Consider the following 16,051-nt stretch of genomic DNA (forward strand, 5'->3'; position numbering starts at 1 on the left):
TCACAGAGCGTCTCCTCCATCACAGAGCTTCTCCTCCCTCACAGAGCTTCTCCTCCGTCAGAGCTTCTCCTCCCTCAGAGAGCTTCTCCTCCGTCACAGTGCTTCTCCTCCGTCACAGAGCTTCTCCTCCATCACAGAGCTTCTCCTCCATCACAGAGCTTCTCCTCCGTCACAGAGCTTCTCCTCCGTCACAGAGTGTCTCCATCAGAGCGTGTCCTCCATTGCGGAGCTGTTCATCTCCTTCTTCTGGAAGAACATCAGCCGACCAAACGATCAGAGTGGCCGCTAGTGCCCCCTCCTGATCGTGAGAACCGGGTCAGAACCAAACGTCTGGAAGCACAGGCTGCGTCATGTTGCCATGCACAAACTATTTTCTACACAGAGAACCCATCTATCTGTCAGAACATTTTGTAACAAGACAAATTATTACTATTTTGGAGTTGATATGACATAGAAAACAAAAGCAGATAATAAATAATGCAGTTGTTTTGACATCTTTCAAGTTTGAGTCATCTGTGGTAAAATGTGGTAAAATGCATAAAAGTGTAACTTATACATAAACAGATTTTTTTTTACATATTTGCTAAATTGATCACTGTTGTGACAGCAACAGATAATCAGAAAATTGAGCTCCTTTCTGTAATAACTGCAGAAATAAGCAACTCAAACAGGGAAGGGGAGGGTCTTAGCGCTGTTAATCATCCTCATGCTCTTTGCTAAGCTACAACTGGTTAGCTAGTTAGCATAGCATGACGGCATATAAACGGTATTCCAGTGAGTACATGAGGATTGTTGACAGCGCTAAGCCCCGCCTCCTGGCTCTGATTGGTTGGTTTTGGTGCATTTCTTCAGACTGCAGTAACGGCTCAGGGAAAATATGGAGATTAACCTTTTCACAGATTATCTGTCACAACATGGCGGCAGCTTTAACAAATATGTACAAAACATTTCTGTAATAAAAGTTACAAACCGACTTAGGTGATTCAATCTGACCCAGATTTATACAAAATAAGTGAAAACGTTGATCCCACCAATCAGAAACGTCAGGAGTCACCAAGAGCTGCATGTACAGAAGGCACCAGCAGGGGGCGCGCATCACGCTCCTAACTAAAAATTGTTTTTTTACAGTGTTGTGCAAAAGTCTTCAGCTTCTTTGACCTACATCTGTGATTTGTTTGATTTGTTTAAACTCAAAAGGTTTTATTTCTACTCAAACATCGACTGTTGGTCTGATTGTATGATGGAGTGTTGGAGCCGTTACAGGAGTAAATTCATGCCAAAAATAAGAATGAAGAAAAACTGCAATTTTAGAATAATTTCACTTGGATTTTCTATGATGTCAAAAAATTCCTAAATATGATGTAAAAAAAAAAAAATCTACATTTATTCATAAATTTACTAGAGTTGCAGCCAATCATTATATAAATCGGATGAAAAGAAATTGGCACTTTCTGCTGATATTTAATTTAACCATTAAAGCTTATTTTATAAAATATAAAAAATACATTAAAAGGTGCAAATAAATAATTCAGTTTCTTAAATAACAAACATTTTAGTTCCTAAAATGCAATAAAATATAATTCTATAGTGAATGCAAAAATAATATTTCTAACTTCAACATGTGAAAAGCTCAAAACCTTCTGCTTCAATCAACATCAGTACAGTTTGAGGCTGATTTGGTAGTTAATCTTCTGGATTAACTGATTAATAATTGGATGGAGAAAGATGGTTAATATCAGATTTTTATGGACTTTTTATTGGGTGAAGGTAAAACTGGCTCTGTGTAAAACTTTTACAGATGAAGTTCTTCTTTAATGAATACATATTTTTGTACAATTTTGGCTTAATGTTCAGCAAATGACAGTTCTCTGTCTGGATACTCCAGTTAATCCAGACTCAGGGTTCGTTCCAGCCTGGGATTCTTTCATACTCACATCTGGCTTTGTAATATTCTAGTTTTAGTAATTTAAATTTATGGTTTTTAATCGAGGAAAATTCAGTTTAAACAAACGTTTGACTTTTACCGCTTTTAAATATGAAACCTTAATGTAGAAATTTCTTGTGTAGATTTGATCATTTCAGGTTTGGTTGCTGTAAATTCCTTAAATTTAACGACAGAGGAACTAATCTGTCTGCCAGATTGCTGCTAAAAATGTGAAGCATGAAACCAAAGGAAAGATGAGATTTGAAAAAAGGAGCCAAAGTTAAGAGAATAACTATAAAATCTTTATAAACTACACTTAAATACACTTTAATTTAACAAATCATTTTTTAAAGACTTTTGCACAGCACTTTAACTCTCGTCAGGTCAGTTTGGATCTTCGTTTTCCAGGGTGGAAGGATTATAAACAAACAGCTTTAGTGTTTGTTTTAAAATCCGTTTCGATTGTTTGTGGCTTTTGGACCAAACTTTTTCACTCAGTCATTAGAAATAAATCCAGGTCAACGTCTGGATTTCTATCGCCTTCATTTATAAATACTTAAATTGGTTTGATGTCCTGAAACACAGAACTGTGATAAACATGCAAAAAAATACAAAATGAGGAAGAGGACAAACACTTTTCCACACCGCTGTCGTTTATATTTAGGTATTAGTACGGATGATTTTTAAAGCTAATCTTTTCACCCTGGAAAAAAAACCTGCTAATTTTCCAAACAAGAAGCGCAGAAGCGGTTTTAGCAGGAAATAAATCAGATGAACATGTTTGTTACTGACATCATTCAGGAGCTAAAGTGAACAGCGTGTGGAAGAGGAAGAAGAAGAAGTCATCGTCGTCGTCCATGGAGCGAATAAATAGTTTTTACACGTCGAAACGTTTGGGCAGCCGACTTCAGCTGCAGAGATTCCACACGTGTTTTAACGTAACAGACGTCCCAGGAGGAGCTCAGCAGGAATCCAAAACGCAGAGTTTCTGCCGCCTGGAGTCCAGATCCGCTCCCAGGGAGGGCGGCGCGGTCGAGATGCGGTCCGGGCGCGGCGGCTGCTAGCTGTCTCTGCGGACGGCGCCTGCAGGGAGGAGCAGAAGCTCTTCAGACGGGTCGGATCCGGCCGGCGGACGGGGAGCAGGCGGGGACTCACCGAGGATGCTGCGTTTGCACAGAGGGCAGGTGTGCTGCAGCAACAGCCAGGGGTCGATGCAGTCCCTGTGGTACTCATGGAGGCACGGCAGCACCCGCAGACACTGAGGACACAAGAGTCAGAGCAGAGATCGTATCCCCTACTCCAACATCCTGCTAGCACCAAAAGAGCTGATGAGGCAGTGGAGCAGTTTCACTATAAACATCTTTCTAGTGTGGATGGAAGTTGGCCTGTCACACTAACAAAGGTTGCTGAGCGATGAATTGTCCCAGAAGTTTTCACAATAAACGATAATATTGTTGTTTTGAGACCATTTTGAAGTAGTAAATTACAAGAACAAATCCCCAAAGATCAATAAACTTTAAATACTAAAACATTTAACACTGGAACTGGAAAACATTTAAATATCCAAAATAAAACAGAAATTATAAAGTCTCTTAGTTGGGGCGCAGGGTTAAGCAAAACCCGCATGAGGAGGCTTTAGTCCTAAACGCCTCCGTCGCAGGTTCGATTCCCGGCCTGGTGACCTTTGACACGTCTTCCCTCTCATTTTCTACTTTCCTGTCGGTTCACTTTCAAATTAAGGCCACTAGAAAAAAAAAACGGTTCAGCTGAGACCGAAACACCAGACTGAAGACTTTGATCATCCAGTTTTTGGTAGAAAGAAAAACAATAAATGATGCCAATGAAAATTATTGATCTCGTTTTGATGCATCATCTGATTAACTGACATAGATTATTGCGACAGGTGATGAAAACATAGAAAAGCTGTTTGTTTTTCATATATCCCCATTAGCTACATGAGTTTCAAGATGGCTGCTGTTTTTGAGCCTTTTAAGCCGATTATTGCCATAAACCAGTCCTCAACTGGACACAGACTTAGCTAAATGGTTAGCAATAGCTTATGCTAATTATTTTTGTTTAGCAGCTAACTCTCAGGTCAGCTTCTTTTAAAGGCCATCAACAAACACATTTTTTATAAATCTGTTTTTGCTTAAATTTTTGTATTTATTTTGGTGAAGCGCTTTTTTATCTTGAACGTTGCCATCTAAGTTTTACTTACATGTTAGCTTCTGCTAATGTTTTGTGTTTAGCAAAGCATTTTTATGTGCATAGCAGTTAGCTAAACTCTAAGCTGCTCATTCTTCGCATATCTGATGTATTAGTAAAAGTTGAACAAAACTTTTTGGTTAGCTGTTCCCGCCTTAGCAATTGGCCAATTTCAGTGCAAATTTATATTCTCAACCGTGGCGGCCATTTTGAAAAATGTTAACGAGAAAAAGGAAATGCAGAATCAAGGAGCGTGTATTATTCCTACAAAAAGGTATGACATCCATCTAATACTTCAAGTATCAATGTGATAAATATGAAATAACTTGGTGCAAAACTAATTTGACAAACATGGCGGCCATCTTGAATTGTTTAGTGGCTGCCCCTGCTGCCCATCTATGCCAAGTCAGGTTTTTCTATTCGCATGTCAAAGATTTTGCTGACATATTGTTAATATGCTTGAATATTGAGCAGCAATGACAAACAGCAACAGTCTTCAGTCAGAAGCCTCTTCTGGTTCGCTTGAAGCCTGACTGCTCCTGGAGCTCCTTCCAGCCTGCAGCATCGTCATTGTTAACACACCTGGTTGTTGTTGAACGGTTCCAGACAGACCGCGCAGTTCTCCGTCTCGGTCTGCTGGGACGGGTCGCACCAGCGTTTGGGCCGACGATACGTTTTGGTTTTCAGCGACGACATTTTCTTCAGAACGTCCTGCTTGGGAAGAAGCTGCAGCAGAAAATACAAAACCAGATCAAATTTATGTCGGAATGTGTAATAATAATTCCACGTTTTGTACTCGATCCTTTATTCTGTAACAAATATTACTTCAGCACAGTGAAAACTAACTGGAAAAACCAACAAGATGGCGCAGAACAAATGGTTCTTTATGTAGTTTCTGCAGGTAAAGAATGGGAAATCGCTTTATGAAACGGTTTGTAAATAACTTTAACACCAACAACAACCTGTAGGAGCTGGTCTGTGTTATCTTTTATTACGTTCAGCAGAAACACACCACCTGGAGACTTGGACGAAGGTAAAGTGCAACTAATCGCCCTGTGGAAGTGAAACTCAAACCTAAACAAATTTAGAAAATTCCACAATTCTTATAGATTTTAGATTGTGGCCAAGAGGTGGATGAGCAACAAATCTGGCAACTTTTTTCTGCATTTTTGGAGAAGTTTTGACTGCAGTAGCCACTGTTCAACCCACAGAGGGCAGCACTGAGGTGGTTTCAAAGTGAAACGTCACAGAATCCAACAAAATTTCAATAAATTGTCAAAATTTCTGCAGAAAGTCAGTTTATCAGCAAAAAAATATTTAGTTGTGGGGTTTAGTTACACCTCACCAAGTAATTTTTATTTACGCAGAATTACTGGATGGAGCGTTGGGAGGACGAGGGAGACATGTTTTATGTTTTAGGAGTTTAAATCTGGAAAGAGGAAGTTAAATCCATATTTTAGGGTTTTAAATTATTGATGGTCTGGTTATTTTTTAAAGCTTTTCTAATAAAATCTGTGCATGTTACGAACTTCCTCTGACTTTGACGTGATGCTGCAGTGCAGCCGCTGTGAAGTAACCAGCTGTACCTCTAGGTTGTCGTTGTCGTCCTGGTGCTGCCAGCGGGCCTGAACGATGACGCCTGTGCAGAGGATCAGCGCCACCAGCAGGACGGTGTCCCACAGCTGCTGCAGGTACTTCTGGAAACCACCAGAGAAGAAGAAACGGCGTCTGAAACACACAACGCTTCTATAACCCGACAGATCAGACCAGGGGCGTGTCGCCTCATTATTTATTACACATAACCAGGTAATTAAATACATATATAACAACAAATCCAGGCTTTTCACAGAATTTTACAAAAAAGAATTACATTTTTTTTCCTCACAATTTTGACTTTTCAGTATTTTGCTTTTAATCTCAATTTTTTTTTTTTCCAGAATTTTGACTTTGATCTCAGAATAGTGATTTAAATTTCAGAATTCTGAATTTTCTTCTCACAACTTTGACTTTAAGAATTCTGACAGCTTCTTCTGAGATAAAATTAGATGTTATCTCACATTTATGTTTTCAGAATTTTGACTTTTTCCCCCCAGATTTTTGACCTTAATCCCAGAATTCTGATTTAAATGTCAGAATTCTGGTTTCAATTTTAGAATTCTGAATTTTCTTCTCAAAAGTTTGACATTAATCATAGAATTCTGACTTCTTCTTCAGAGATGAAAGCCAGAATATATATATATTTTTAATTCAGTGGCACTAATCCTCTTCCATAGGATTTCCACAAAGAATGAGACTAAAAATATCAGTAATATGCTTTTAAATTAGCTTTTTATTATTGGCATTTTCCATGCCACAGAATAAAAAAATATCCACATTTTTAAGACCGTCTTAGAAAAACAGTCTTCACTCAGAGGCGTCTTCAAATTCACAGTAATACAGACTGCTACAGGAGCTCTACCCTGCCCACAACCATTACAATAACTTTTTGAATAATTGTGAATCATCCATCCATCCATCCATCCATCCATCCATCCATCCATCCATCCATCTTCTTCCGCTTATCCAGGGTCGGGTCGCGGGGGCAGCAGCTTCAGAAGGGAGGCCCAGACTTCCCTCCCCAGCCACTTCTTCCAGCTCCTCCAGGAATCCCAAGGCGTTCCCAGGCCAGCCGAGATACATAGTCCCTCCAGCGTGTCCTGGGTCTTCCCCGAGGCCTCCTCCCGGTGGGACGTGCCCGGAACACCTCACCAGGGAGGCGTCCAGGAGGCATCCTGACCAGATGCCCGAGCCTCAACTGGCTCCTCTCGACGTTGAGGAGCAGCGGCTCTACTCTGAGTCCCTCCCTGATGACCGAGCTTCTCTCTCTAAGGGAGAGCCCAGCCACCCTGCGGAGGAAACCCATTTCGGCCGCTTGTACCCGTGATCTCGTTCTTTCGGTCATGACCCAAAGCTCATGACCATAGATGAGGGTGGGAACGTAGATCGACCGGTAAATCGAGAGCTTCGCTTTTTGGCTCAGCTCTCTCTTCACCACGACGGACCGGTACAGTGTACTCATTAATTGTGAATTAATGAGTCTAAATTTATCTTCATTTTTTCAAAAAATTATATGACATTAGCGGCTCTATATCAGGGTTTTTTTTTGGCTGTTTTGAAAGCAAAATACCTCGGCTTATAAAAGTTCCAGCTGGATTAGACAAAGCTTTACAAAAGAACGGTTTTGTTGTTGTTTTGTTTTTCTCGCCTCCCCACCTGGACCTGAGAGTTGCTCTCGCCGGTGCAGATGACCCCCTGCCACTCTCCGTACAGGCCGCCTCTGGACCGGCCGCAGCTGGACCACAGGGTCAGCGTGGCGCCCTGCCCGGAAAACACAGCGGCAGCTCCGTCAGCCTGTCATCTGCTCACTCACCACTGGGGGCGCTGCGAACCTGGAAACACGCGGCCAGCCGCGAGGAAGACGCTCACCAAGTTGTCCTGTAGGATCGTCTCATATGTGATTTTAGCCGTCGCCCGAAGACCCCTGCAGAAATAACAATAAAGTAAACGCCATTTAATCAAACTAATAAAGTGATAAACAACCTGAAGACTTAATTAATCGGACAAATTAAAGATTTTGTGGTTTTTGTGGGATTTTTTGTTCCTACTTTAGAAATATTAGGAATTATTTGTGTTTACAATATTTGTGTGTATGTATGACCGTAAATGCGACTTTTTAGAATAAAAAATAATACATAAATAACATATTTTAATCTAGATTTTTTTACTTGCACATGGCAATTTAAAAAATAAAATAAAACAGCTTTGAAATACTGCAAGAAAAAGCAGAAATTTTAAGAATAAAAAGCAGAATTTCATAATAAATTAAAAATTTAATATTTTAATATTTTTTTTAATTTGCACATGAAAATGAGAAACACTGCAGGCGGCAGTATTTATTTTGAAAAGAGAAAGACATTTTTAAAAATAGACAATTTAAAAATAAATACAAATATAAAACTTATCTCAAACACTGAGTGGCAGTATTTCTTTAAAAAAGAAAAAAGCAAGACATTTTAAGAATAAAAAAATTATCGAGATTTTTTTGCACATGATTTTAAAGTTTGAAGAAATAAATAATTACTGCAAGTGGCAGTATTTCATTAAAAAAAGCAAGGCATTAAAGAAATTTTAAATTAATACAATATATCTTATATATCTGAAATACTGCAAGTGGCAGTGTTTATTTAAAATAGAAAAAAATAAAGTCAGTTCTCATGGGAATCTGGTGGTTCCAGTGACAAAATGTAGAAAAATTAAATTCTTTGGTAAGACATCATTCATCAGGACTTTGACTAGACATTAACGTTACGTCAGGTTGGTGTGGCTGTGGTTGTGCAGCGTTTCTGTACCTCAGCAGAGCTCCAATCAGCTTGGTGACGTTCTCTGATGTTTGGATCACAATGACGGGCTTGGACAGCAGAACCTGGGACAAATCCATCTGCAACACAGAAACGAGCCGATCCAAACCGGCCAAACATTAGTGCCGCACCGATAAATCAGCACAGATTTAATTCAGATTTATTGTTATATTTACAAACTATTCAGAAAGAAAAATAATGCCTGCAGCCAAAATAAGAACCAACACGTCATGTGTTTGTTAAATATATTTTTTCCATATTTATTAAAACTGTCACCGTGTCATCACAGTATAAGATGAGGCAGATACCGGTTCGCTGGAGGATAAAATGTCCCAGAAGTTATCACGATAAACAATAATATTGTTGTTTTGAGTTCAAATAACAATAATAAAGCAGGAACATATTCTGAAAAATCAATAAACTTTAAATTCTAATGAGCATTTAACACTGGAAGATATTTTTAATACCCAAAACAAATCAACAAAACAACAAGTAAAATTAATTACAAAGTGTCTTTAAAGGACAAAACTGTCCTTTAAAACTGGAGAACATCAGAACCAGTGTGACGTTTCACCTCGCTGGCTGTGTTTTGGTTCAGAGCCAGGATGATCAGCGCCGATGCTCCCAGGACCAACGCCCGCTTCATCTGTGCACCAAAACAAGCAAAACAACAACATTCTTAAAAACCAACATCCTCTAGACATCAATGAGAAACGACAGCTGAAACCTCCTGCAGGTTGGTGGAATCACCCTCTAACTAAGCTGCACTTGGGATGATTTCTCACTTTGTTAACCACTGCATCAGCAAAAGACTCCTGGTTCCCAGTGGAGGCTTTGCTGTCGTCCATCTCCACCGGCACAACGCCAATCCACGGCTCCTGCCGGTTGCCATTTCCCCCGTCTCTTCCTTCGCTCGGCTGCGTCGCGTCGTCTCCAACCTGGAGACGGGAAAACAATCATTTATAATCTCTGCAGGTTTATAGGGGCTGAATCAAAGCGGTTTTATTGGAAAGTTTAGTGGAAGGAAAACGTGTGGAAGAAAAAAGTTTTGCTAAAGCAACAGGGTTAGATGTGATGTAAATGTAAAAAAACATTTTTTAATGCAAAAGTTACATACTGCAGCTTTATAAATAATTATCTATATTAAATATACAACTTTTGGATATACCAATTCTTTAATAAAGAGTTGTTTATTCACATTTACGTCAAATTCAAAACAATTTTACAATGTAACAAAGAAAAACAAGAAGCTAAACACAGGAAAATATATTTATTTTCGCACCTTGCCAAATTAACTTGAATATTTCTGATGCATATGTAGATCATAATATATAATGCATGTGTATTTAGTACTTTCCACATCATAAATTAACATTTATAAAACATCAGGAAATCTCACCAACACCAGGTTCCCCTCCAGCTCTTCCTCCTCCTCGTTCCGGGTCTCTGAGCTCTTACTACCTCGGCTTGACTCCACCACTTCCCCCTGGAGCACGGCGCTAACAGCGGGCTGCTGCTCCAGAAAAACCTCCACCAAAGCGACCTGCTCTGCGGCCACCAGCAGCCCGGGCCACCGCAGCAGCAGCAGCAGAACAACTGGCGACGGTAAACAGAGACAACACCGGCGAGCTGAAGCCATGGTCCCCCCCCAAAAAACCAGCAGGAAGCAACAAGAAACGCACAAAACTCATCAACTGTCAGGCATTTTGTTAGAAATCCTGCAGCCGATTATTTTAGGCTGTTAGCTCGCAGGCTCTTGGATGTAAACAGGAAGAATAAAAAAACTTCCTGTTGTAAACGGAAGTCAGGGAGGGTTACTATCTTGTGTAAGAGCGCCCAGATGATTCCCGGTAATAATTCAGTTAACGACCATTGAACTTTAAATGTGTACTTTTAAAAAGTGATTTTCTTTAACACAATACGATAATTCTTCTGTCGATAAACGCAAATTGACCGTAAAGTTACCGACGCTAACGTGTATTCCCCCAAAGAAGAAAGTAGAACAAAGATAATAATCTTCTCACAGTTCCATCTTGATTTTAAAGCCACAGTTCGTTTAATGAAAACTGCAGAACAAAAAATAAAATGAAATAGAAAATAAAAAAACTCATAATAAGCACATTTTCTATACAGTTATTATTAGGTTAGTTAAAAAAACAATCAACAGATCAACTAACTGCTAAGTGAAGCAGAAAACTGAGCTTTTCATTTATTGATGCTGGTAGCATTTTTAGCTGCAGATTCATCCCCTGCTACAAATGATCAAGTGTTGTTACAGATTAAGCAATAAAATATTTACTTTCCTATCCAGTTGACTTTTTTCTTTTGCATCTTTACATGTATTGTTAATATTGTATAAACAGGCTTGAGTTCTTAAATAAAAATCTGCAGAATGTGTCACTAAAGGAATGCTGTGTTATGTATGTTAGACAATAATTTTTTTTATTTTATGTTCATTTGTATTTATAATATTGTGGTCAAATGAAAAATTTGAAGAATTAACTACTTTCTTTATCTGATTTATTTATTATATTATACTAAAAATGCATTTATTTCCAATTTTTAACTAAATGTTGACGTAGGAACTCGCCTTTATTGAGTTTTGGTCTTTGGGGCTCCCCGTACTTAGAGGCGGATCCTCCATTTTATCTGGTTGAGCCTTCTTCCTGCGTCGGAGTGACTTCTCTTGTTCCCTCGCAGATCTTTGGCCGACTCAGCCGGTTAAAGTGATCTCCTGCTGGCGATGCGCCTGTGAGAGTCGTGTTTACATTTTTTCCTCCTCCGTTTCGTTTTCCACCTGCAGGCCGCCGTCAGCGGAGGGTAACAGGAGACTGAGGCCGTACACGAGCATCACTGGGCGGTGTCAGACACGGAGAACCGGCCCGCGTTTAACGGCGTCTGTCTGGATTTGACTTTGAAGAAGCGCTGCCTGTCCGCCAGCTTCAGGTCTGAGACATGAGTGGAAGAGTTGGAGACCTCAGTCCTAAGCAGGCTGAGGCGCTGGAACAAGTACGTTTTATTTTCATGGATTAAACAAGCTCTTCATAATGTTTATATCTAGTTTTACTCTTTTTTTCTGCTTATTTTAGTTACTATCAATAAAGCAGTGTGGAAAAGGTTATCTGCTCACATGCAGTTTACCGCTCCCATAATTTTGATCGGTTTTGGATGCACTTTCACACTACAAAGGCTTTATAGTATCATGACATGAAAACACTCAATTTGCTACTTTTATAATAGAGTTATAGGAAGCTACTGTAAAAAAAATAAATAAAAAAAAAAGGGCATATTTACATCAGCTTATCAATTGGTGGCTCTTATGTAGGAGCAATTTCTGGAAATGTAAACTTCGCTGTTTTGTCATTTACAACCGCAAATTTCAGTCTTTTAAATTTACCAACAAAAGGTAGTTCAGAGTTGAGGCGGAAGTTAAAATGTAAGCTTCGGTTTTCAGTTACACCTGCAAGTCTTTTAGGGTATCTACTTACTACCAGCTTTGCACAGCTAGAAACTGAACTTATTGCTAATTTACAACAAAAGTCAAATATTTAATCTATGAAGATCGATTTTCAACACATCCGCTCTATATTTAGGTTCGTTCATCTACCTATGAACTCAGATCCAGAATCCATACCATTACCATTCCTCTATGGCACAATTGTAGTGCCAAAATCAAGACTGTTGCGCACATAGTAGTGGCTATGTCTTGTCGCCAAAGGCTATGTCCATTTGCGCGCTTTGACTAATGAGGGGCTGACTCGAGACCCGAAAGGGTGCCTTACTCATTTGTGTTAGCTTTGGAGAGGCTAGTAACTAGCATGTGTAGGCTGGTCACCCTCTGGATTGCCTACTTCCTCTACTGTCCATTAGCAAGGATAGAATAGGCTAGTGTTAGCATTGGATAGATTGGCAACTAGCATGCTTAAACTGGTCACCTGCAAATAGTAGTAGTCAATCCAATTGGTTACCGGACAAGGCAAGCTAGTTGTTAGCTTCTCCAACACTAGCCTGTCTGCGCTAATGTGCACCAGAATAAGTAGGCAGTCCAGAGGGTTACCCCACTAATGACTAGGAATGCTAATTGTTAGCATCTCCAACACTAGTCTATCTGCACTAATGGACCATAGAGGAAGTAGGTTCAGTGGATGACTACCCCAGGCACAATATCCTATCTAAGGCTAATTTCAACATATCCAAGGCGAACACTAAGCTATGCAAGGCTAATGGACAGGAAAGAAAGTAGTCAATACAGTTGGTGACCATCCATGGCGTGCTAGTCGTTAGCTTCTCCATCTCTAGCCTGTCTGCCCTAATGGACAGCTGATGGAGTAGGCAATCCAGTGCATGACTAACCTAGCTGTGCTAGCCGTTAGCCTGCTCTATCCAAAGCTAATGCTAGAATATCCAAGGCTAGTGCTAACCTATACCAACCAAATGGACATCAAAGGGAGTAGTCAAGCCAATTAGTGACCAGACCCTTCAAGCTCATTGTTAGCTTCTTCAACACTAGTCTATCTGTGCTAATGAGTAGCCAATCCAGTGGCTGACCCCACTAATGACTAGGCTTGTTAATTGTTAGCTTCTCCAGCACTAGCCTATCTGCGCTAATGGACAGTAGAGGAAGTAGGGTAATCCAGTGGGGATGCTAGTCTCTCCAAAGCTAATGCAAGTGAGTAGTCGCCTGCTCACCTCCCAACACGGTCGCTCATTAATTGGTAGCTAGCTTAAGGGCAAATGTAGCTTCCTGCAAAAAGGACGTAGCCGCCAGTGTATGCTCAGAAGTCTTAATTTTGACTCTAAAACTGCACCATAAATGGCGTATGTTCAAGTTGATCAACAAAAATTATTGTGCTAACTTTAATGAGATTCTTTTTGCCACTCTTCCATGAATTCACAGCTTTGTGTTGGTATAACCCAATAAAACTCGTGGAGGTTTGTGATTGTAAAATGAGAAAACGTGCATGAATACTGAACGTGCGATGAGGTAACAACTAAAATAGACTTTTAAGTCTCATAAGCCATTTAAAATTCCTAACTTTTTACCAGATGAGAGATGAATAAAATCCCCAGCATGTTTCAGGTCCCCAAGGAGTGGAACGGTTCGTCTTAAAGAGACAGTACACCCATAGGAGAGAGCCACACCTGCAAGGGAATCTTCCAAACGGACATCTAAACATGACTGCGTTGTTACAAAAGTAACAGGACACGGTAACCATCATGTCCGACAATAATGCCCAGAGCCTTAGGATGACGGGAATCGGTTCCGTTTTAGCAAACCTGGAGGAAAGCTTGCAGATCTTCAGAGGCAGCCTGGAGAGTTTCTGGAAACTTCCCAAAGTAACTCAAGGTCTTCAGACGCATCGTAAAGCTGCAGCGTGCAGCGACATGCATCGGACCTTTGTTCCAGTTTAGGCGAGGCGCCCGGTGAGCCTCAACGTCACGCCTGGTGTTTTCCTGAAGCCTCGACCCTGAAACAATAGGGAAAACCTCACCAGTCCAACCAGTGCTCCCTCCAGCTCCAGACCGGCTGAGACTAAACGCAGGGACGCTCCCAGATGAATGAAGAGTAATTTCAATCTGGAGTGTCCAAACTTTCTGAAGTTTGAAGCCTCAGATTGTATCTGCTTAGTTACTAAAAATGCAAAAACAATTTTATAGTGAAAGCAAATTAAACACACAAAATCCTGATTAAATGTCACAACCTGATGATGTAACTCTGCATTAAAAGTGTCATTATTTACCAAGTAATTCAAAGTTGACACTTTTAAACCAACTTTTACTGCAAATTTCTTTTAAAAGTGTCATTATTTACCAAGTAAAAGTTGCACTAAAATGCGGATTGATTATTATTAATACACTTTTAATGAAACTTTTAATGCAACTTTGCATTTAGTTTAATTATTTACCAAATAATGATAATTAATTCAAAATTTAATGCAACTTTTAATGCAGTTTTGCATTAAAAGATGCAAAACTGCATTATTTGTGTCATTATTTACCAAATAATAATAATTAGCCCAAATTTTTATGGAAATTTGCATTAAAATGTCATTATTAACTGAGTGACACGTCACGCCAGCACTTGTAAACATTCATAAAGACTCCTTCATGTTCATGCCAGGTGGGTCATGTCAGTACAAAGCGTCACTTATTTAGCCTCATTTAATTCAGCTAAGAGTTCTTTGTGGTGTGATGTAATAAAGTTTTGTTTAATTTAAAGTGTACTAAGACATTAAATATCTGGTCAGATTTTGTGTTTTTGCAGTGTTGAAACAATAAATCTCTGCTCTTTATTCGGATTTCTTTATGAAATCGTAACTGTGAAGTTTGTTTGAGCTAACATCTGCGTCTGTTATCTGTTTTTAGTTTCGATCGAAGGTACAAGACATTCTTCCTCAACTTCCGGCTCAGCATGACCACTTCCTGTTGCGCTGGCTCCGAGGTGAGCTAATCACTCCTCCTGCTCTTATTTATTTATTTTTATTTTTTAAACCATCCTGGGTGCTGCGGGAACGGCAAAAACACAAAATCTCACATTTTAGTTCATTTGAAATGAGACAAAACTAACTTGCATGTAACTTTTCCAAAAGAAATGACAGCTTGTTTTCAGGAAATAATTCCTTAATATTAAAGTCCTAGTTCCACTGGAAGATTATTTCACTTATAACAAAACATTTTCCCACGTTGAAACTGAATTAATTGTTGTACTTAATCTAAAAAAAAAAGTCTCCATCTGGATCAGCCACCTGGTTTTGCTTCTTTTCTGGGAATGGTTTCCATTAATTCGAGGGAAAATCAGCGTTGTTGCCCTTTAAGCATAAAGCAGAAGCTGCTGTGGTTTATTGCATGAAACTGATGCAACTCGATCGAGTGAGGAGAGTTTGCAGAAGTTGAAACTCTTGATTTCAGCTGAACTTATAAACACTGATCGATTATCTGCTCTTTGACGTCATGTCCATGAAAACATACTGTCCCGATGTGAGATGTGCATGAAAAATGTCCGTCGCGGCTGAATGTCGTATCGGATTTGTGATTAAATTAAAGCTGAGATGTGTAGATGTTGCATTTGTAGATATAAATCTGGGACATTTGGTTTCTGCCATTTCTTTTAAGTTGCAAGAGAGAATTAAATGAATTATCTTATGTATTGGTCACGTCCGTTTTAGCTAGCAGATAAAAGCCACATTAGCTAAGCTAATTTTGCTAGCAGTAAGTACCACAGTAAATATCATTATTTATCTTAATATTACACAGAGTTGGGTAGAGTCATCATAAATTGTAATAGATAGGAACGAGTCGACAGCTGGCTCTAAGTTTCTTTCTTTGTTGTTGTTGTCATAGCAACTCCATAGCCATCGTCATGGCAGCTGCCTGCCAAGATGGCCGTCAGCTACAAAGCTCCCGGAAGTGAGGCGTCACATTAGAGCCATCCATCCATCCATCCATTCACCCACCCATTCATCCATCCATCCGTCCATTCAACCATCCATCCATCCATTCAACCATCCATCCATCCGTCCATTCA

The 16,051-nt window shown here is 39.7% G+C and overlaps 3 protein-coding genes across 4 annotated transcripts in view; 2 read left to right on the top strand and 1 right to left on the bottom strand.

Annotated features, from left to right (window-relative positions):
• ascc2 (activating signal cointegrator 1 complex subunit 2) overlaps positions 1-499 on the top strand; it is a 13,488-nt gene extending 12,989 nt beyond the window's left edge. The window contains exon 21 of the transcript XR_001776943.1: positions 1-499. The gene's annotated coding sequence lies outside the window, so the exon portion shown is untranslated.
• Positions 500-1,735: 1,236 nt separating this feature from the next.
• On the bottom strand, positions 1,736-10,508 carry rnf215 (ring finger protein 215). Of its 2 annotated transcripts, none has more exons than XR_534400.2 (10): positions 9,926-10,508; positions 9,312-9,464; positions 9,101-9,172; positions 8,518-8,606; positions 7,595-7,649; positions 7,382-7,486; positions 5,716-5,857; positions 4,712-4,855; positions 3,080-3,182; positions 1,736-3,007 (listed from the first exon to the last, which is right to left on the bottom strand). XR_534400.2 is itself a non-coding variant. In XM_008417721.2 (10 exons), the coding sequence occupies exons 1-10, from the start codon at positions 10,163-10,165 to the stop codon at positions 2,985-2,987; spliced, it is 1,095 nt and encodes a 364-aa protein (XP_008415943.1). In that variant the 5' UTR covers positions 10,166-10,497; the 3' UTR covers positions 1,736-2,984. The 2 variants fall into 2 exon arrangements, 1 of the variants encoding a protein (XP_008415943.1); XM_008417721.2 differs by having other exon boundaries at positions 5,716-5,826; positions 9,926-10,497.
• A 659-nt stretch (positions 10,509-11,167) lies between these two features.
• LOC103469793 (SEC14-like protein 2) overlaps positions 11,168-16,051 on the top strand; it is a 25,302-nt gene continuing 20,418 nt past the window's right edge. The window contains exons 1-2 of the mRNA XM_008417722.2: positions 11,168-11,535; positions 14,893-14,968. Coding sequence (XP_008415944.1) covers positions 11,482-11,535; positions 14,893-14,968 — 130 coding nt within the window. The 5' untranslated portion in view covers positions 11,168-11,481. The remainder of the gene's footprint in view (positions 11,536-14,892; positions 14,969-16,051) is intronic.

Source organism: Poecilia reticulata, linkage group LG9, assembly GCF_000633615.1.
Source record: "Poecilia reticulata strain Guanapo linkage group LG9, Guppy_female_1.0+MT, whole genome shotgun sequence".
Lineage (NCBI taxonomy): Eukaryota > Metazoa > Chordata > Actinopteri > Cyprinodontiformes > Poeciliidae > Poecilia > Poecilia reticulata.

What these genes read in the sequence shown, in the direction of transcription:
- rnf215 (XM_008417721.2), bottom strand. Translation starts at nt 10,165, where the DNA reads ATGGCTTCAGCTCGCCGGTGTTGTCTCTGTTTACCGTCGCCAGTTGTT. An exon ending in CTGATGCAGTGGTTAACAAA is followed by an intron (nt 9,173 to 9,311) that starts GTGAGAAATCAT and finishes TTTGGTGCACAG; the next exon opens with ATGAAGCGGGCGTTGGTCCT. An exon ending in CGATCCTACAGGACAACTTG is followed by an intron (nt 7,487 to 7,594) that starts GTGAGCGTCTTC and finishes TTTTCCGGGCAG; the next exon opens with GGCGCCACGCTGACCCTGTG.